General features: G+C 49.4%; 1 protein-coding gene across 3 annotated transcripts in view; it reads right to left on the bottom strand.

The window, feature by feature from the left end:
* The window catches only part of TTLL12 (tubulin tyrosine ligase like 12), a 212,588-nt gene that overhangs the window by 62,698 nt on the left and 127,907 nt on the right, over positions 1-21,983 (bottom strand). For all 3 annotated transcript variants that reach the window (XM_033951183.1, XM_033951184.1, XM_033951185.1), the window contains exon 8: positions 14,728-14,922. In XM_033951183.1, coding sequence (XP_033807074.1) covers positions 14,728-14,922 — 195 coding nt within the window. The remainder of the gene's footprint in view (positions 1-14,727; positions 14,923-21,983) is intronic.

Raw genomic sequence — 21,983 nt, 5'->3', positions numbered from 1 at the left:
CACGATGAAATTCAGAGACCACCTTAGGTAGGAATTTCGGATGAGTGCGGAGGACCACCTTGTCATGATGGAAAACAGTGAAAGGTGGGTCCGCCACCAAGGCCTGAAGCTCACTGACCCTGCGAGCAGATGTGAGGGCCACCAGAAAAACCACTTTCCAAGTGAGAAACTTTAGTGGAGCCTTGCTCAGAGGCTCAAAAGGAGGTTTCATAAGCTGAGAAAGGACAACATTTAGATCCCAAACCACTGGAGGCGGTTTGAGAGGAGGATTGACATGAAAAAGTCCTTTCATAAATCTGGAAACCACAGGATGAGAAGAGAGAGGTTTCCCTTGTAGAGGCTGATGGAAAGCCGCAATAGCACTCAGGTGGACTCGTATAGATGTCGACTTGAGATCGGACTGAGACAGGTGTAGAAGATAATCCAACACAGAGGATAGGGAGGCTCGCTGAGGCTCCTTAGAATTGGAAATACACCATGAAGAAAATCTAGTCCATTTTTGGGAGTAGCATTGACGAGTAGCAGGCTTCCTGGAAGCCTCCAAGACATCCCTCACCGCCTGGGAAAACTGGTGGGGAGTTATGTTGAGAGGAACCAAGCTGTCAGGTGGAGAGACTGCAGGTTGGGATGAAGTAGAGATCCCTGATGCTGAGTAAGCAGTGAAGGGAACACTGGAAGAAGGAATGGCTCCCTGCTGCTGAGTTGAAGTAGAAGGGAGAACCAAGGTTGCCTGGGCCACCGAGGAGCTATTAGAATCATGGTGGCTTGGTCTGATTTCAACTTGACCAGAGTCTTCTGAATGAGAGGAAATGGAGGAAACGTATACAGAAATCGATTCCCCCAATCCAGCAGAAAGGCATCTGCCTCGAGTCGATGAGGAGTGTAGATCCTGGAGCAAAACTGAGGCAGCTTGAAGTTGTGGGGAGCCGCAAAGAGGTCTATTTGAGGCGTCCCCCAATGTGCAAATATCTGATGAAGGGGGTTGGAATGGAGAGTCCATTCGTGAGGCTGGAGGAGAAGACTGAAGTTGTCTGCCAAGACATTGTCCTTCCCCTGAATGTAGACAGCCTTGAGGAAGGCATTGTGGCGAACTGCCCAATCCCAGACTCTGAGAGCTTCCTGGCAGAGGGAGGCCGATCCCGTGCCTCCCTGCTTGTTCACATAATACATGGCGACCTGGTTGTCTGTACGGATGAGGACCACCATGTCGTGAAGCAGATGTTGAAAAGCTTGAAGAGCATAGAAGATGGCTCTGAGCTCCAGAAGATTGATCTGATGGAGGCGGTCCGCACTGGTCCAGAATCCCTGAGTGCGAAGCCCATCCAGATGAGCCCCCCAGGCATAGGTCGAGGAATCGGTTGTGAGAACCTTCTGATGAGGAGGAGTGTGAAACAGCAAACCTCTGGATAGATTCGAAGAGGTCATCCACCAAAGTAGAGACTGCCGAAGAGCAGGAGTGACTATGATGTGTCGAGTCAACGGGTCTGACACTTGAGTCCATTGAGAAGCTAGGGTCCACTGAGGAATTCTGAGATGGAGCCTGGCAAAGGGTGTCACATGAACTGTAGAGGCCATGTGGCCCAGGAGGACCATCATGTGTCTCGCTGAGATGGACTGGCGAGAAGACACAGACTGGCAGAGACAAAGAAGAGCCTCCATGCGCTGAGGAGGAAGGGATGCTCGAAGCTGAATGGTGTCCAGTACCGCCCCGATGAAGGGAAGGGACCGGGTAGGCTGCAGATGAGATTTGGGAAAATTGATCTCGAAGCCCAGGCTCTGCAGGAAGCAGATCGTTGTCAAGGTCGCCGAAATGACCTTTGGAGCTGACGGGGCCTTGATGAGCCAGTCGTCGAGGTATGGAAATACCTGAAGACCCCTGTTCCGGAGTGCAGCGGCCACCACCACCAGACACTTCGTGAAGACTCTGGGAGACGAGGACAGGCCGAATGGAAGCACTCGATACTGCAGATGTAGATGTCCCACCCAAAATCTGAGGAACTTGCGGGAGGCCGGATGAATGGGAATGTGAGTGTAGGCCTCCTTGAGATCCAGAGAGCATAACCAGTCGTTCTGCTCGAGGAGAGGGTAGAGAGAAGCAAGTGTCAGCATGCGAAACCTCTCTCTGACTAGGAATTTGTTGAGGGCCGCAGGTCGCCCATCTTCTTCGGAACAAGGAAGTACCTGGTTCAGTTGGTCCGTCGGGACCGGCTCCACGGCACGAAGCCGGAGCAAAGCCTGAGCTTCCTGGAGAAGAAGGGCGGTCTGAGTCAAGTTGGAAGGATACTCTCTTGGAGGGTGGTCCGGAGGGACCCGATGGAAATGAAGAGAGTATCCATCCTTGATGATAGTAAGGACCCAGAGGTCGGTTGTTATGGCCTCCCAGCGATGATAAAAATGATGGAGGCGCCCTCCGATGGGAAAAACAGAGGGAGGCAGAACGAGGTTGGTTATGCCCTCGACGAGACAGTCAAAAAGGCTGACTGGTCTTAGGGACAGCAGGCGACTGAGACTTAGGCTGACCCTTCTGGGGAGGCTGACGCTTCGCCGGTTGCCTCGCAGGAGGAGTTTGCCTCGGCTGATAACGCCTCTGATAAATCAACGGCGGACGAGAAGGTCGAGACTGCTGAGGCTTAGGCTTCGGCCGAAGGATAGATTGGAAGGACTTTTCGTGGTCAGACAACTTCTTCGTGACAGTCTCGATGGATTCGTCAAAAAAATCCGCCCCAGCACACGGGACGTTCGCCAGGGGGTCCTGAAGATTCGGGTCTATATCAATGGTCCGCAACCAGGCCAACCGGCGCATCGCCACCGAGCAGGCCGCAGCTCGGGCGGAGAGCTCGAACGCATCATAGGCAGATTGCATTAACTGAAGCCGAAGTTGGGACAGCGAAGCAACCACTTCCTCAAACTCAAACCTAGCCTGGGATTCGATGTATGGTGTGAACTTCCGAAGCACAGGTAGAAAAAATTCCAAGTAGGCTGCAAAGTGGAAATTGTAATTCAGGACTCGAGACGCCATCATCGAATTCTGATAGATGCGTCGACCAAACTTATCCATGGTTCTGCCCTCGCGGCCCGGAGGCACTGAAGCATAGACCTGGCCAGGATGAGACCGCTTGAGCGAGGATTCGACCAGGAGGGACTGGTGAGAAAGCTGAGGACCCTCAAAGCCTTTATGATGCACCGTGCGGTACCGCGCATCCAATTTGCCAGGGACCGCAGGGATAGAGTAAGGAGACTCGAAGCATCGCATGAAGGTCTGGTCGAGGAGCTTGTGCAGGGGAAGCCGCAAGGACTCTGCCGGAGGACGAGGCAAGTGCATGGTATCGAGGTACTCTTTGGAATATCGAGACCCAGCATCGAGAGTAATGTCCATGTCATCCGCCATCTGCCTGAGGAACGATGAAAAGGACAGTTGGTCTGCCGTCGCCGGTCTTCGAGATGGACTAGAAGAAGAAGAGGCTTCAGGCTCCAGAGAGGCCTGCGAGCAACAGGACGAGTAGAAAACCTCGGGGTCCTCGAACTCCGGGCCCGGAGGAGGAGACCCAGTCGAAGCAGCATACCCCAACCGAGGCAATTTCTTCTGAGGCGAGACGGTCGAGTGTCGAGAGGAATGCTTCGAAGAATGTCTGGATCGATGCCCTTCCCGATGCCTGGAAGGGGATCGAGCCCGTCTGTGAGAAACTGACTCAGACGCCTCCAAGGAGCAGATTGGACTCGATGCCGTCGATCGCAGAGGCGGCAGAGTCGGAGGCTCCCCCGACGCCGCTCAGGTTTGATAGGGGGTTCGGAAGAACTCGTCCTGCTTCCTGCTATGCCCAGGACTGGGTGGCCCCGAAGGTGGACGCCACACTGAGTCATGGGGCGGAGTAATCGGTTCCAAGGGAGGCAGGTCACTAAACGAGGCTTTCCTCGAGGGGATGGGCTCCAAGGGAGGCATATCACTAAGGGAGGCCCTCCTCAAGGAAATCGGTTCCAAAGGAGGTACAGCGCTAACGGAGGACCCGGACACCGCTCGCCGCTCCTCCTCGCCGAGTAACGAGGTAGTGCGGCGAGGAGGAGGAGGGGGCGGACCGCCCCTCGAAGCCGAAGCTGGAAGGTCACCCTGGATGGTGGCAATCAGTCGAGGCCCCATGGTCTGCATGAGCTCCATGAACTGAGCCTCCAGGATGGACCGCAACGAAGCCGATATGGAGGGATCCGCACCAAAAGGGGGCCCTTCCGCACGGTCTCCGCGCTCTTTGGGTGCTACGTGCTTCTGCTTGCCAGTCTTCTGCACCTTGAGCACCACCGGAGGAACTGTCGGGGTCGATACCTGCTCCGAGGAGACGGATGAAGGCACCGGCGCCGAAGCCGGGGCCAAAACCGGTGTGAATGACGCCGGTTTCAGGAGGCCCGAAGCAGCCGGGGAGGCACAGGGCTTCGCAGAAGGAGTCGAAGCACCTGTCGATGTCGAAGCTGCAGGATCCGATGAAGCTTCCATCTTAAACATGGACTCCCACATCAGACAGCGACTCTTGAACGCTCTCGCCGTCAGAGTGGAGCAAGGCCGGCACGATTTCGGGAAGTGATCCGGTCCCAGACACTGTAAGCAGAATCGATGAGGGTCCGTGAGCGAAATCCCACGCTGGCACTTGCTACACTTTTTAAAACCGGTGATCGGCCGGGATATAGGCCGGAAAAGCTCCGCCGCAAGGTCGAAGGCGCGGGACCCCAGCCACGCGGCCGACCCGGTATCGGAAGGAAAATTTTTTTTTTTTTTGAAAAAGAAATCAAAGAAATAAATAAATGCACAGGAGAGCCAAAAGAACTCAACCCGCGGCAAAAAAGAAGGCAAAAAAAAGAGATTCAATGGGCGCAAATTGAAGATAGACTTCTCAGCTCCGCGGAAGAAAAAGAACTGAGGAGACACGCCCGGAGCATCGGGCGGGAAGGCACTGGCGCATGCGCAGTGCGGGCATCTCGAAACTTCTGAGTTTCTTCAAGCAAGACATGCTTGCAAGATGTCCGTATCGGGGCTCTGTCGGATGACATCACCCACTAGTGAGAATACCTGCCTGCTTGTCCTGGGATAATACAGATTTGTCTGAGACAAAAAGCAGGCGACATACATCTGATAGGGTGGGCTTAAATACTGATGTTCTTCTAGTGCAATAGGAACATCAGTCTTGAACCTGTGGGACGTTCCCAAGCATCTAGGGCAAGACAGATGAGCCTGCTGACAGTACTAAAGATCCAAACATAGCATCCAATTTGGCTGCTACATCCACCCTGAAAAACTCTGTGAAAGTATGAAGGGAGGATCATATGGCCACCCTACAAATTTCTTCAGGATACACTGCTCTAGAATGCACCCAGAACGATACTATACTCCTATTTAAATGTGCTTTCAATGAGATGGGGGATTGCTTTCCACTAGCAATATAAGCTGAAGAGATGGCCATTGGAATCCATTTAGAAATGAATGCTTTTGAAGCCAGTCTTCCCTGGCAGCTAGTGTTTAAGTACAAAGAGATGATCCAACATCTGAAATTCATTTGTCACTTCCAGGTAATGCAGCAGCACTCTTCAAACATCTATCAATCTCTGAACCTTGTCACTTTTTTGGTTCTGTAAATGTGAAAGCAGGTAAACTTCCGCTCCAAAGCAGAACAAAGACTCAGCATTCCCACAGGGAGATCTCTCCGAATGAGTACAGCGTACAAAAGATCCTACAGCCATTTCCTACCTCAGCTATGGAACCAACTACTCAGACAGATCAGGTCGCTAGACTCACTAATGACCTTCCGCAGAGCAGTAAATACCTTCCTCTTCTGCCAATCGGGCCATTAAAAACTGCCTCCTCAATATACTTCTCCTAGTACTCTTTGCTATGACCAGTTATTGTTATTGTCTATTGTAACCTATTTGTTGTCATGACTAGTCTGTTTTCAAACGATTGTGAATGTCTACTTGTTACCCGTTCTGAGCTTCTGGGAGAATGGGATAGAAATCGAAATAAATAAATAAATAACTTACGCTCTGGTTGATGTGAAAACTAGAGACTACCTCTGGAAATAAAAAGAAGGAACTGTCCTTAGAAACTCGTTGTGCTGAGGTACTGCTACTAAAAACACTGTTAACTGTCAGATTCGGAAGATGCCTTCTCCAAAGATTTCACAGCAGAAACGGAGGACATATCGGAGGGTGAGATGCAATGCTCCCTTCAAGAATCTAAACACATCTGGATGAGAAGCCAATATCCTTTTACTAGTCTGAGCTCTGAAGCAAGAAAGACCCTGCTAGGCCCTTTTTGAGCTCCTCCCGAAGGAAAGCGAGAACCACGAAAATCAGAATTATGCCCGGTTCCTCATTCTTATGAGTACACCAGCTCTGAAAACACTTCCAGGCCTTCAAATAGGCTGTCAAAGTTTATCTTTCTTAGATCTTTGGAAAGTGGCAATAACCAAAGTGTTCCAGATCCTCCAAGGCAATCAGATCCTGCAAGAGCATCCCCGAATGTCAGGGTAAATTGAGACCCTAGTCCCTTTTTAAGATGTACCAAACTGGTTTACCATGACCACCTTGGCCAATCCAGGGTGACAAGAACTACCAGCCCCTGATGTGTCATTACTCGTCGAAGAACTCTGCCAATCATTGGCCATAGAGGGAACACATACAGAAGCCCTGCTTATGGTCACTGCTATACCACGGCATCCAAGCTGGCACTTCCTGACTCAGAACTGTGGCTGAAAAACCAAGCAGCTTTCTTGTTGGCGGCTGTCACCATCAAATCGAATGTCAGTTGCCCCCAGCATTTTACAATGCTGTTGAATGTTTTCCAGGATAGGGCCTTTCTCCAGGATCTAGAGTCTGACGGCTGAGAAAGTCTACCTGTACATTGTCCACTCCCACTACATGTGCTGCCAAGAGAGCCAACAGATGGGTCTCCGCTCACTGAAAAATCTGAATCTCCAATTGCAAAGGCACACTCTTGGTGCCCCCGTTGCATTGTCTGAGAAAACTCATCTCTCTTTGTCCTCCAGCAACTGTAGCGCCAATTGAATTGCTCAGCTCCAATTGATTTATTGACCACTTTCTCTGTGAGGGGAACCAACGTCCCTGCACTGGATGCCCCTTGCAAAGAGTCCCTCTGTAAAGGCTAGCATCCATCGTCAGTATCATCCAGGTGGAAATGCGTAGCAGCACTCCCCGGGCTAGAGACTGTGGCTCTAATCACCAGTTTAGGTTGAACCGCACTTCCCTTGTTCAAATTAGAGGCTTCTGCAGTGAATCCATCTGCAGAAAGCAATGGGATAAGAAGGCATCCTGGAGGGGGTGTAAATGTGATCTAGCCCGGGGAATAACGTCTATCGTTGCCAACAAAGACCCTAGAACCTGCAAGTAACGCCATGCGGTAGGGGCTGGGTCCTCCTGAATCTGCATAATTTGACATGTGAAGTGCTCTTTGGCTCTCCAGGAGAAACACTCTGTTCTCCTCTGTGTCGAAACGGATTCCCAGATACTCCAGGGACTGTGTTAGCTCAAGTGACTATTCTGGAAGTTTATAACCCAACCCAGGCTTTGCAGGAGCTGGATTACACAGTCTATTACCGTCCTTCAGTCAGATTGGATGGAACTCTTATCAACCAATTGTCTAAGTATGGATGCACCTATATCCCTGTCCTGCGCAGGTGCAATGCTACAATGATCATCACCTTGGTGAAGATTTGTGGTGTCATTGCTAGACCAAATGGAAGGGCTGAGAACCGAAAGTGCTGCTCCAAGTACATAGATCCTCAAAAATGTCATATGATCTTGAAAAATGGGGATATGCAGATAGGCCTCTGTCAAATCTAGAGAGATGAGAAATTCCCTCGGTGCCACCAAGACAATGACCTCCATGCGAAAGTGGGGTATCTTGAGGGCTGCATTGACCAATTTCAGACCCAGAATTGGTCAAGAAAGTTTATTTTGGGTATGATAAAGTAAATTGAGTATCTGCCTAAGCCCAATTCTTTGTCTGGGATGGTTTCTATTGCTTTTAGAGCCATGAGCCTTTTTACTGTCGTCTGGACCCTGACCATTGTTTTCAGGGGACGAAAGAACTTGAGCTTGTGCCCCTCCCAAATTATTTCCAGTACCCAGCGGTCTGAGGTGATCTGTGCCCAAGCCTCTCAATACGCCAACAACCTCCCACTCTTCCTATTTCCCAGATGTAACTAGGATTGTTGCCTTGGAAAATGAGTCAGCTGAGTCCCCATCACTCCAGGAGTAGGAGGACTAAGCCTGTGGCTCCCATCCCCCTCTTGTGCAGCATGGTACATGGGACAAGGAGACAAGGCCAGCCCTATGACATGGGACAAGGACAATCTTTGGCCAGCTAGTGCAACTTTGGCATGAATCCAGGGTATCTTGGTCTGAGGAGTCTGTCTACACTGATTTTTGAGGCTAATCGAGGTGTTCTGAGGCAGAAAGAGACTTTTAATTCAAAATCAGGAGATTCAAAAATGACCACAGTGGCAGCAACTGGTGCCAAAAATGGTCCGTGGGAGCTAACAAATAAAACAATTTGGGGGAAATGGATTTTTAGAAGGTAGGGGACCCTGTCCCTAGCTTCAGAAACCTTCAAAAGGGACTTTTAAAGATCCCTTCCCCCCCACCCGATGTCTCCCATAGACTATCATATACTGTACTCACTGTGCCATGCGGGTGCTGGAAACTGTTAGAGCCGAAACTGCAGCAAGAGAAATAAGAGGACTTCTGCCTCAGACGAGCCTGAAAATGCATGTAAGCTTGTTTCTTCAGACCGCCTCTCAGTCCTCACGTAGGAGTAGGACCACCCACCAGACCGAACACGAAGTTGGGGGGAGGAAACGCACTCAGCACTAGATCCAGGTATAAAAATTGCCACAGACCACTCAGCCTAAGCTCAAGCTCTCTGTGGACAAAACCTGGAGTGAGCCTTGCTGCCAAGTGAACAGTCCTTGAGCTCCCAAACTGTTAGTGCAGGCTGGCTAGGCAGCTGCCATGCAGAGCAGGCTGCCAACTAGCTACAGGCATCTGCCCTGAGAGTCTGTGTCTTATTACAGTCAGAGCTGCCCCAGAGAACTGGGGTCCTCTGAAGCACTGAAAAGCCTCACAAACAGATTAAAACCCCAAAAAAGGGAAAATAAATATGAGTAGAACAGACAAGTTTCTACCATCTCGTGTGCAGAGAAAAACTGAGGAGATACAGTACAGTGAGTGAGGGAGGGGAGGCAGAGTAGAGAATAAATGTAAACGAGGTTCTCTACACCAGATCACGAGAGTCTTTTATAAGGACCTATGCCAATACTATCCAAAATGGTCACAGTGAAGAAATCATTTACATTAGTGGCATGACCTTTTTGAATGGTATTGGCATTCTTTATAAAAGAATCTTGTCTGTGTCATGTCGCTTATTGATATCCTTTGTGACCATAGTTTTTGGCAATCTTAGGAATCCTGAGGCATGCTTTTAGACCGAAACATGATTCGTATTTAGCCACTATTTCTGTGGAGCAAGAGTTTCCATCTTTGTAGAATAATAAACTATGCCCTTCTGAACACTATCAGCACCTACTGATTTTCCGTTGACGACCTTGTTAAAAATTCTTATTGACCAGGTAATAGGACAAAACCCGGGATACATCACAGCAGTTATTTTTATTAATTATAACTTTTTCACAAGTATAACAACTTGTTTAAGGAAATGCAGAGCCATAATCCAACATGAAAATAAATCTAAGTACAAGCAAGGAAAAACTTTGAGACAAATTAATTACCTGCATCAGACAGTTTACCTGTCGATACTGATTTACAGAACTTAACGGGAGTTTTGGAAAGCTCGATTGTTAATTTTATATTTGAGCAGGATCTTAATTCTACAATGAGATTATTTTTCAAATGCTCTGTTTCACAATTTTGTGGTAAAAAAATTTGACTATATCATGATGTAACAAAATTAACCCAAGAAAGGTGCAATGAGAGATGCAATGAGAGATGAGACAAAGAAATTGGATGTTATCTTTATGTTAACCTACCCCTGCAAGTGAATTATTAAATATATGGGTTTGAAATATATATTTTTATGCACCCGATCAGCTAAGATCCTTTCTGGACCTCAAGGGGTTTATCAGAGATGGAGTGTCTGGATCACAGCAATTATTAACGTTATTAATGCCTAATAATTTCCAGAAATATTTTTGTCAAAAAACAGCACTAACCAAAATGATCAATGACCAAACCAGCAAAAGTACAGTTGGTAACTTGTAACTGCTGTTCTCCATTAACAGCAGGCTAAACCATATATTTATATATTGGGAGGGGGGCTCTGGAAGACATTATCTGACATCAACAGCAACTGACAATGGAACGTGTCTAGCTTTAGCTGGAATATATTAGAAAGCCTTGTTCCATACGCATGGTTAATATATCACACAGAAATGGATACCATGGGGCTGGCCTCCTAAAATGGTCTTCTATGGTTAAAGTAGAAAATGTTTTGAACTCTTATGGAGAGGTGTGAACCTTTAACTGACTTATCTGATCACAGAGAACAGAAGTTCAGGTAAGCAACTCCACTTTATCCATAGCCAAGCAAACTAAGTTAGTTTCATGTATGCTGACTCCCAAGCTAAGTAAAGGCACAAGTTCCTTTTCCACTACCAAATGAGAACAATCTACAAAAACAGACTACTTTACAGGAAGCTTACACAATTTGCAGGTTTTATAACTTACCATCCCTTTCATGAGTCAGTAGCTAAATAACAGTGACATATGCAAATGTATGTAACTTTCTAGATATCTAAGATGTAGAGCCAAGGGGAGCTGTGGAAGCTGTCATTACTCTTTAGACCAGGGGTGTCCAACCTTTTGGCTTCCCTGGGCCGCATTGGCCGATGAGCAAAAAAAAAGGTTGAGCAGGTCCCAAATTTGCAATCACTAATATAGAAGATGTACATATCTAATAATAAACCTTCATTAAAGGGACACTGTGGAAAGGAACCCAAAAAGGCAGTAATACTTACCCTGGCTGAGTGATCCTCCACGTGCACCGCTGACAGTGGGAGCAGCCACAGGCTTCCGCATCCCCACTCTGATGAGCAGGATGTGCGCTCCTGGTTCTCCCATTCACTTCTATTATAGCTACGGTGAGCCTCTTCAGGTGAACCTCATAAGAGCGGGGATGCTGAATCACCTGTCAGGAGCGCACGTGGAGGATCATTTAATCAGGGTAAATATTACTGCTTTTTTGGGTCTCCCACTTTGAGCTTAGGCTCCCTCAAAATGAACATCTCCCCTGTTGCATGCATGAAAGCAGGGGCAGCTTGAGGATATTGTCATTGGCTGCAAAGCTTGGATATTTTCAGTTGCTAGATTTGAGGAAGATCTCTTCAGTTGGCAGGGCTTGGGAATCCCCACTAGCTCAAGTATTTATAAATTGCACTCAGGCAGGGAGAAACTTTGGTGTCCATCCACTAATTTTGGGCTCGTCCCTCTCCCAAATTAGCTGTATATGACTAAGCCACTGAATACAAAAATAATTGTGATGCACATATCCCAAAGCTAACATATTCTAGTTAATAAGTTCAAAATAAAACAATTTTTTCTACCTTGTTGACTGGATGTTTTGTTATTCCATCATCTTGGTCCCAGTTTCTCTTTCTTTTTTTTCTCTATCTTCAACTAATTCTCTTTCCAGTGTCTGCTGTCCATTTTTTTCTCCTCTTCTCTCGTTCCATTTCTTTCCTATGCCTGTCTCCAATGTATAGATTTTTCCTTTTCAGCTTTAACTTTTTCTTTTCTTTTTTGCCTCTGTCCACTCAAATCTTGCCTTCCTTTCTCACCCTTCTTCTTTTTAAATGTTCAGCTACCTCTCAATTCTCCATCTTCTCTCAATCCCTAGCTCTCCCATTTCCCATCTCACTCTTTTCCCAACCTCCTGTTCCCTTCTATCTACTCCCTATTACCACATTTCTACCACTGTACTCACTGCTCTCTCACTCATCTTGTCTTCTCCATTTTGACCTCATCCACATGGCTCACCAATTTAAGAATCCCCATCTCTCCTCTGGTCAGGCTATAACTCCCTGTCCTTTTCTTTCTATCTCCTAGCATCTTATCCCAGCTCTCTTCCTTCCTGCCGTCCTATGGGTCCATCTCTGCTCCTTTATCCCCATGGTCCAACATTTTGCTCCCTCTCTTTTCTGTTTTTCTTCTTTCCTCCCCCACCTTGATGCTGAACAATGAAATGGAGGGGAAAAAAAAGAGAAATGCTGCATCTCTCTGCCTTCCATCCACAGGCCTAATATTTCTCCCTCCCTCCCATCCCCAAATCAACTTCTCTCCCTTTCTCTTTCCAACTTCCCCCATCCCATCTCTCCCCCTGCCTGCCTGCCTGCCTTCCCCAGATCCACCATTCTCCCTTTCTCTTCCCAACAGTTCTCCCTTCAAGTATCTCTTTCCCTCTTCCTCCACACCACCCCAGGTCCAACTTTTCTCCCTTCAGACTATTGCCCACCATCTCTCTGCCCTGTTTCTGGCCATCATCTCTCTGTTATCTGTTTCTGGCCCTATAAGCTCTCTCCCCACATCCAATCTAGCACTTCTTTTAATACCACTCTGTACTTAAAAAAAATTTGAGGAGGCTTCCTCGGCCCAGTGTTTTTCCCCTTCTCTCTCCCCAATTGCACCATCTCTTTCCCTCTCTCAGACACCCAATTCTCCCTTTCTATTACCTCCCTCACCTCTGCCTCTCTTTCCTTCACTTCCTCCATTCTTCCATCTTATGTCTCATGCTCTCCTCTATCTTTCCCTTCATTCTGTCTCCTTCACTACTGCCCCCAGCCCTCTCTGCCTTCTCCTGAACAACTACTGCTGCTGGTGTCTGTAACTCCCAGTTCCTTAGCCCGTTGATGTTTTTGTGTTTTTTTTAATCATTCTTTATTTAAACACAGATAGGAAACAAGAAAAACACAAGGATCCCAATCTCCTGAAAAGTAACAACCAAACAACAATGTCCCACCAAGCACAAGAACTGTGTTGAACATTTTTAAGAGAACTGTGAGTTACTGGTGCTACTCTTATTCACAAGGTCTATGATTCCACTACAATAGGACTGTCCTCCATACTCCCCTGAGGTTTCTTCTTAAATTACCTGATGTCAACCGTAACCTATATGGCATCTTACATTCATCCTGAAGCCTCATGTGCAGAGATGTGAGCAAACGCTACAACTATGAGGGTTAAATGAAAAGTAATGCTGCAACCTCCATAATTTATCAGCAGATGACATCACCAATGTGATACACAATATTCACCTATTCTTTGAAATCTTTCCCCTCAGTTTGTGAGAAGTATTTGTGTGACGAGGCTGTTTCGCTATTGCTTGTGAAATGAAAGGATACATTTGGCATTTGGCAGTGCAATTTAAGCAATGTGACATGATAGAATTTGACTCCAACTGAAATTCACCACCACATGCAGATTGTTGATGCAAGTATGGTGCATCAGTGGACCAGGAAAGGCTGATTAGTGTGATCAAAAAATGAATTGATGACCTGTGACAGCAACAGATGAGTCTCGCATGAGAAATACTAACAAACTCAATTGGAGGAGCACTCAAACCCTGAAAACTTTGAAAGAATGGATTGAGAAGAGTTGGAAGCACAAGGAGGAAATTTTGTTGCAACATAACGTTATGATTCACATAGCACAAGGCTTGATTTAAAAAAAAAAAAAAAAGCAAGCTTAAAAGCACACCTGGATATGCTATCACATGAACTCCATAAAGAAGCTCTCTTTGGCACAATACAAGTTCTACATTGAGCGTTAGAAATAAATCTGAGAGAGGCTAAGATCATACGCCACATACCCTGGCTTAGGAAAGAGGTTCATTCCTGTTATGGTATGCACAAAACTACATTCACTAGAAAATTTTTGTTATATTGTGTCGAATGGAGGGCTAATCAGAGACTTGGTAAGTCACAACATCAAGGTGGAGAAAAAGCCTCAAGCTTCACTCGATAGCACCATACATTCAAAAAGCTGTCTCTATTTCTATCATAGGCATAAAAACTCCACCTAAAACTTTCAGAAAGTTGTGCATATGGTGGAGTCTTTTACTCACTGTCTTCTGTGTGATGCACAAACAAACATTTGGAGAAACTGGCCTGCCACAAAAGAACCAGAGGCAATTGCGAAGATTGGGCTTTATGCTGGATGGGGTAAGACCTGGCTGAGTGCAATGCAATTTCTCTCTTTTTCCAAAATTTAAAGAATACCTTCAGCAGCATTTGCTCAACTTGAATGAAATAGTGGAAAGGACTGACAGCAACTGGTTGAATAGACAAGATGTGCAGTTCTTTCACAATGGCTTTCAAAATCTTTCCCATTGCTGGCAGAAATGTGTGGCGACTATGTAGGAAAAGTGAAGTAAATATGTAATAAAAGAACAAGTTTCAAGCATTTTATTATTTTTATTCCATACAATATCTTCATTTAAAAGTTATGGATGTGGAGGCACTACTTTTCATTTAATCCTCATACATAAACAGCACACAACACAGCTTCATATACAGTCTATCCAGCTATTTGCTTCATTTGATTCCAATAAAAAAAGGGAATGGTAGCCAAAAGAATACTAGTTGGCTAACATAATGCATCTCCCTGTTTACATATGGGGAGGCTAAACCTCACCTAACCAACTCAAACAGAAAGAATTACCTCCATTCACGCTGCTGAAAATAACTTATGAACTGGGGCAATTCTGTATGAAGGTTAAAAGTACATGGCAGCCATTTTGGTCCATCAGAGTCTCCAACTCGCCTTGCTATAGCAGCCAAACAGTCTTTGACTGTAAGAAGGTTCTCGCAAGGAAACTGATTCAGTAACACATGAGGTCTCTCTCCACTCAGTTTTCTGTTAATAAATAAGAAAACATGACACATCAGTCAGCATTCTTCCATGTGTACCAGAATATCTGTGCTTGCTGACAATCACTGGTGTAGTAAGGGGGGCAGAGGCAGACCACCTTGGTGGAAGCGCCAGCACCTCTCCCCCTACCTCTTCAAATCTTTGCTAGCCGCAAGCAGCATCTCTTACCCACTGCTCGTGCCAATCTTTCCCTCTCTTGATACCACTTCCTGTTCATAGGAACCAAGAAGTGACATCTGAGGGAACGATGAGGCTGATAGGAGATGCTGATCGTGGTTGGTGAAGATTTGAAGAGATATGGGGGGGGGAAAGGTGTGTGGTGAGAGGGAAAAGAGGATGAGATGAAGAAGAAGAAGACCTGGTGTGATACAGGTGAAGCAAAACAAGTCCTTTGGATAAAGGTGAAGTAACCAGACCTCATAAGAGAAAAACCCCCTCCCCTCCCTCTTGCTCTAATAAATCAGTATATGAACTGTAAAAGATATTTCATAACCCACTTGCCAGCTGGCCTATAGTGATTGAGAAATGTTCTGTTTCTGAGTTAGCTATGGTAAGCAAAAACTTGTAAGAAACAAGACTTAAATTCCGATGCATGGCACCTGGCCGGATATTATGCAAAGAGGAACACAGCTCATGGTCAGAAAAACAGAGTACTCAAGAACATTATTTAGCAAGATATATCATGTGTTACCACAGCAGAGAAGGAATTTTGGACTCGAAAGCACAGTTACTTACCGTAACAGGTGTTATCCAGGGACAGCAGGCATATATTCTCACATGTGGGTGACGTCATCTACGGAGCCCCGGCGCGGACAGCTTTTCAAGCAAACTTGATTGAAGTTTCAAGTTTGCACACTGCACCACGCATGTGCGTGCCTTCTCGCCCACTAGAGGGCGCATCCCACCTCGTGGTCCTCAGTTCCATAACTAGCAAGGAAGCCATCCCCGGGGAGGCGGGCGGGTTGTGAGAATATATGCCTGCTGTCCCTGGATAACACCTGTTACGGTAAGTAACTGTGCTTTATCCCAGGACAAGCAGGCATGATATTCTCACATGTGGGTGACCTCCAAGCTAACCAAAAAAGGGCAGGTGGGAGGATGGCAATTAGGAAAACAGATTTTGCAAAACTGACTGGCCAAACCGGCCGTCACTCCTGGATAAAGTGTCCAGACAGTAATGAGAGGTGAATGTATGAACCGAAGACCAAGTGGCAGCCTTACATATGTCCTCCATCGGAGTGGATCGGAGGAAAGCTATCGAAGCTGCCATCGCTCGGACCTTGTGCCCCGTGACTCGACCCGGGGGAGGAAGGCCAGCCTGAGCGTAGCAAAAGGAAATGCAAGCGGCCAACCAGTTAGACAGAGTGCGCTTGGAAACTGGGTGCCCTAATCGATTGGGATCGAAGGACAAAAACAATTGAGGAACTTTCCGATGAGGCCTGGTGCGTTGAAGATAAAATGCCAACGCCCTCTTACAGTCAAGCGTGTGAAGCGCCGTCTCGCCAGGATGGGAGTGGGGCTTCGGGAAGAACACAGGAAGGACAATGGACTGATTGAGGTGGAAATCAGAAACAACTTTAGGTACAAACTTAGGATGGGTGCGGAGAACCACCTTGTCATGATGGAAGACAGTGAAAGGAGGGTCCGCAACCAAGGCTTGCAACTCCCCAATCCGCCTAGCGGAGGTGAGGGCAATTAGAAACACCACCTTCCAAGTCAGAAATTTCAAGAGGGACTTGTTGAGTGGCTCAAAAGGGGGTTTCATCAGTTGAGCTAAAACCACATTCAAATTCCACACGACAGAAGGAGGCTTAAGAGGGGGACAAACCCTGAGTAACCCTTTCATGAAGCGTGTCACCAAGGGATGGAGTGACAGAGGGCGTCCCTCCAGAGGTTGGTGGAAAGCAGAAATCGCACTGAGATGAACCCGCACCGAAGTGGTTTTCAAGCCGGAGCGCGACAAATGAAACAAGTATTCTAAAACCGAGGATACCGGAACTGATACCGGATCCAGGTGAAAAGACGAGCACCAGGTGGAAAACCTGGTCCATTTCTGCGCATAGCAAAGCCTCGTCGAGATCTTGCGGGAGGCTTCCAACACCTCCTTCACCGATTGAGACAGGTCCGGAGGAGTCAGGGAACAAGAAACCAGGCTGTCAGGTGCAATGACTGCAGATTGGGATGTAACATGGATCCTTGACTCTGAGACAGCAGAGAAGGAGAGACAGGCAGGGGAAGAGGCTCTCTGGCACTGAGCTGGAGCAGCAGGGAGAACCAGTGCTGACGCGGCCACCGAGGTGCTATGAGAATCATCGTGGCCGTGGACGATTTTAGGTGTACCAACGTTCGCATGATCAGAGGGAACGGAGGGAATGCATACAGGAACCTCCCTTCCCAGTCGAGTAGGAAGGCATCCGCTTCCAGACGGTCCTGCGAGTACATCCGAGAACAATATAGTGGTAGTTTGTGTGTCTCCGGAGAGGCAAACAGATCCACCTGTGGCGTTCCCCAGCGAGCGAAGACCTCGCGTAGAACTGCTGAGTGTAGAGTCCACTCGTGCGGTTGCAGAAGTCGACTCAGTTTGTCCGCCAGGCAATTCCGTTCTCCTTGGATGTAGACCGCCCGGAGGAAGATGTTCCGGGAGGCCGCCCACTCCCAGAGGCGAAGAGCTTCGGAGCAGAGGGGCCATGACCCCGTTCCTCCCTGCTTGTTCACATAATACATTGCCACCTGATTGTCCGTGCGGACGAGGACCACCTGGTCCTGCAATATGTGAACGAAGGCTCGAAGTGCTAGGAAGATGGCTCGCAGCTCTAGCACGTTGATATGACACTGACGGTCTTCTGACGACCACAGGCCCTGCGTGCGAAGACCGTCGAGATGGGCTCCCCACGCGTACTCCGAGGAGTCCGTGGTCAGGACCTTGCGAAAAGGCGGAGTGCGAAACAATAGCCCCATGGACAGATTTGAAGAGTCTGTCCACCAACGCAGCGATTTCCGCAAGGGCGGAGTTACCGAAATGAGGCGAGACACCGGGTCGCACTCCTGACGCCACTGGGACGCGAGGGTCCACTGAGGGATCCTCAGGTGTAGCCTCGCAAACGGCGTGACATGTACCGTCGAGGCCATATGGCCCAGCAGCATCATCATGCGCTTGGCCGACACCCTCGATAGTTGGGAGACCTGGCGGCTCATCCGTACCAAGGCTTCCAACCGCTGGGTCGGCAGGTAGGAGCGTAGGCGCACCGTGTCCAGCACCGCACCTATGAATTGAAGAGACTGCGACGGTCTCAACTGAGACTTTGGAAAGTTTATCTCGAACCCGAGAGTTTGCAGGAAGGCAATAGACTGTCGGGTCGCTGAGATAACCCCCTCCCTGGTCGGGGCTTTGATGAGCCAATCGTCCAGGTAAGGGAACACATGGAGTCCACGTGACCTGAGGGCTGCTGCAACCACCACCATGCACTTCGTGAATACTCGTGGGGACGCGGCCAGGCCGAAGGGCAGTACCCTGTACTGGAGGTGGAGGTCCCCCACCTGGAATCGTAAGAATCTTCGACAGGCGGGGTGCACCGGAACATGGGTGTATGCTTCCTTCAGGTCGAGGGAGCACATCCAGTCCCCTTCCCCCAAGAGGGGGTACAAAACCGGGAGAGATAGCATTCGAAACTTCTCCCGGGCCAGGAATTTGTTGAGCTTCCTGAGGTCCAGTATGGGGCGCAGGTCCCCGGTCTTTTTTGGGACCAAAAAGTAGCGGGAGTAAAACCCCGTACCCCACTGGTCCTTGGGGACCGGCTCGACCGCCCGAAGCTTCAAGAGGGCTTTGGCTTCGGTTATAAGGGTCGGTAGCTGCGAACGGTTGCAGGGGACTAAACTTGGGGGACTGTCCGGCGGCGAGGACACAAAGTTGAGCGAGTAGCCCTCGGAGACGATCCGGAGCACCCAAGCGTCTGAGGTAATCCCGGTCCATGCCTCCCGGAAGGACCGAAGACGGCCCCCGATAGGAAGGGGTTCCTGAGAAAGTGCGGAGGGGAACCCGCCCCGTCCGCTCAGCCCGTCAAAAGGAAGGCGCGGGCTTAGAAGGGCCCTGCGCCTGGGCTTGGGTTTGTCCCCCTCTGCCTCGCTGAGACGGACGTCTTGGAGGCGGTCTCGAGAAAGCCGGAGTCGACTTCTGAGGGTATCGGCGCGGCGGAGGCCGAAAGGATTTCTGCGGCGGGGGTCTAGGTTTGGGGCGGACCAGGGATGCTAGAGAGCGCTCCTGTTCCGACAAGCGTTTGGTCGCCGCATCCAATGACTCGTCGAATAACTCGGACCCCACACAGGGCAAGTCTGCCAGGCGTTCCTGCAGGTTTGGGTCCATGTCGAGGGTGCGAAGCCAGGCCAAGCGGCGCATGGCCACCGCGAGGGCCGACACCCTCGAAACCAGCTCAAAGGCGTCGTACACTGCGTGGAATAGGTACAACCGCAATTGAGACAGGTTGGACATAAACTTATCGAATCCTGCTCTTTGGGAGTCCGGTAACGAGTTTCGATATTGAGGAAGGTCCTTCACCATACCACGCAAATAGGAGGAAAAGGTGAAGGCGTAATTTAGAACCCTGGTGGCCATCAGGGAATTTGAATAGAGGCGACGGCCAAACTTGTCCAGGGTCCGCCCCTCCCTGCCTGGTGGAACCGCCGCAGAAACCCGTGAGGGCTGTGATTTTTTTAAGAGCAGACTCCACCAGAAGAGACTGGTGTGAGAGCTGCGCCTTATCGAACCCTTTAGGGGGAATCGTCCTATACTTCGATTCCATTTTTGAAGGCACAGACGTGACTGTAAGAGGGTTTGACAAGTTATTCAGCCAGGTTTGCAGAAGGACACTGTTGAGAGGGAGTCTAGGCACCTCCCTAGGAAGAGTGGGGAGGTCCTGTTCCTCCAAAAATTCTTTGGAATACCGAGAGCCTACCATCAGGTCAATCCCCAGGGCTTGGGCCATGTCCTGAACGAAGGATGAAAATGAGGACGGCCTAGCCTGGGGAGACGGGGTTCTCGACCGCCCCACCGAGGAGAGGGGGGAGGCCTCATGGGAATAATGAGGATCCCTAACCGATCCCGAATCCCAGGATCCCCTCTCGAGGGCCCTCGAGGGGGAAGGGGAAGTTATCCTCCTCGCAGAGCCCTTGGGTGAGGACCCAGGGGTTCGTGGGACACTCTCCCGTTTCCTCGGCGAGGCGGCCCGGGAAGATTTCCCATGAGGTGAGCGGAGGAGCCTCGGGTTGTCGAGGCGCAACTCCGACACCTGCAGCGCCTCGCCCCCGAACGACGAGGAGCGGTCGCACCGAGGCGAGCCTCGGGGTCGCTTAGACTTCCTCGATCGACGCCCCGTCCGAGGTCGCGTCGAGGGCGAGGCGTGTCTGGAAGACCCGGAGGAAGAGGAGGAAAGACGGCGCACTCTGCGCAACTTTTCCTTGGGCCTTACACTCCGCTCAGGGGGTTCCCCCGAGGTCGAGGTCCGGGGCGGGGCCGAGGCCGAGGTGAACGGGGCCACCGTACCCGAGACCGAGGTCGCCGAGGTCGGGGCTCCCGAGGGAGCCGAGGCCGGGGCCTCCGAGACCGAAGGCGCCCCGGCCGAGGTCGAGGCCGCCGGAACCGCAGCACGCTGCAACACTTCCAGGGCTCCCGACAGCTCCGATGAGATCAGAGCTCGGAGGAGATCCTGGAAGGCCGGAATCCCCACGAAGGTGGGGAGTTCCGAGTCCGGGGCACACTCCCTGGAGGGCGACCTCGGTCTCGAGTATTCCCTCGGGGTGTGCGGAGTCGAGGTCCGATGCGGGGCCGGGGTCGACCCACCCGCCTTGGCCTGACTCGAGGATGGCTTCTTTGCTGAAGGGGATAGAACAGAGGACTTACCCGAAGCTTGCTTCACTGACGACGCCTTCGAGGAAGAGGGCCGAGGCGAGGCCGAGGCCCCCAAGGACGTCGAGGCCGAGGTCAAGGCCGGGGCCGAAGCCGAGGCCGACGTCGAGGCCTTAGGTGCGTCGACGGCGAACAATTCGGCCATTCTTGCCTTACGGCGACGGAGGGCCCTGTTTTGGAAGGTAGCACAGCGATCACACGAGTCTGTCGGATGTTCGGGCCCAAGACAGACAATGCACCACCGGTGAGGGTCGGTGATGGAAAGCAACCTTTCACACCGGCTGCATTTTTTGAATCCCGTAACAGGACGGGACATCCACGAAGAAAAAGAAGAAGGCCGGGAACGTACCGACGTCCCGCGGCCACGGATTCCGGGAGCCCCCGGAGTCCGAGGAAAAACGAAAGACTTTTTTTTTTTTTTTTTTTTTCAAAAGGAATCGAAAAGAAAAACAGCACCGCGAACTAATTCGAAGGGAAAACAAACTAAACGCGGCAGCTAGAAGGCAAAAACACTGGAGCTCAGATCCACAGGGCTTTCTTGCTCCGCGGAAAAAATTTGAACTGAGGACCACGAGGTGGGATGCGCCCTCTAGTGGGCGAGAAGGCACGCACATGCGTGGTGCAGTGTGCAAACTTGAAACTTCAATCAAGTTTGCTTGAAAAGCTGTCCGCGCCGGGGCTCCGTAGATGATGTCACCCACATGTGAGAATATCATGCCTGCTTGTCCTGGGATAAATTGCATATATGGTAAAGGGAAAAGGGCATTTGCAGGAAAGGGTTAGGCCTTACGGCAAACTGAACAGACGTATAAGATGACACAAATAGATAAGCCAATAAATGAATCTACGTATGTATTGACGTATAAGAAAAACAACCAATAAAGATGTATCATGTGATTTAGGCTAACGTGGTATTGACCACCAAAAAATGTATAAAAACAGGCCTATAAGCAGAAGTAAGCTGAACAGACATCAGAGGACCCTCAGGCCTGAGGATCACATCTGTTCCATTATATTCTGAATCATTTGAAATTGTAAGCTGTTACTGATTTGCTAATAAATGTATACCTATTGAAACCAGTATATAGTGTGTGGAGTCTCCATTACGAGGTAGGCCTAGACAGCGGCCTACTTCAATGGTGACCCA

Source organism: Geotrypetes seraphini, chromosome 7 (assembly GCF_902459505.1).
Source record: "Geotrypetes seraphini chromosome 7, aGeoSer1.1, whole genome shotgun sequence".
NCBI lineage: Eukaryota > Metazoa > Chordata > Amphibia > Gymnophiona > Dermophiidae > Geotrypetes > Geotrypetes seraphini.
Note: the sequence above shows the minus strand (reverse complement) of the source record. Positions and strands in the feature narration are given on the sequence as shown.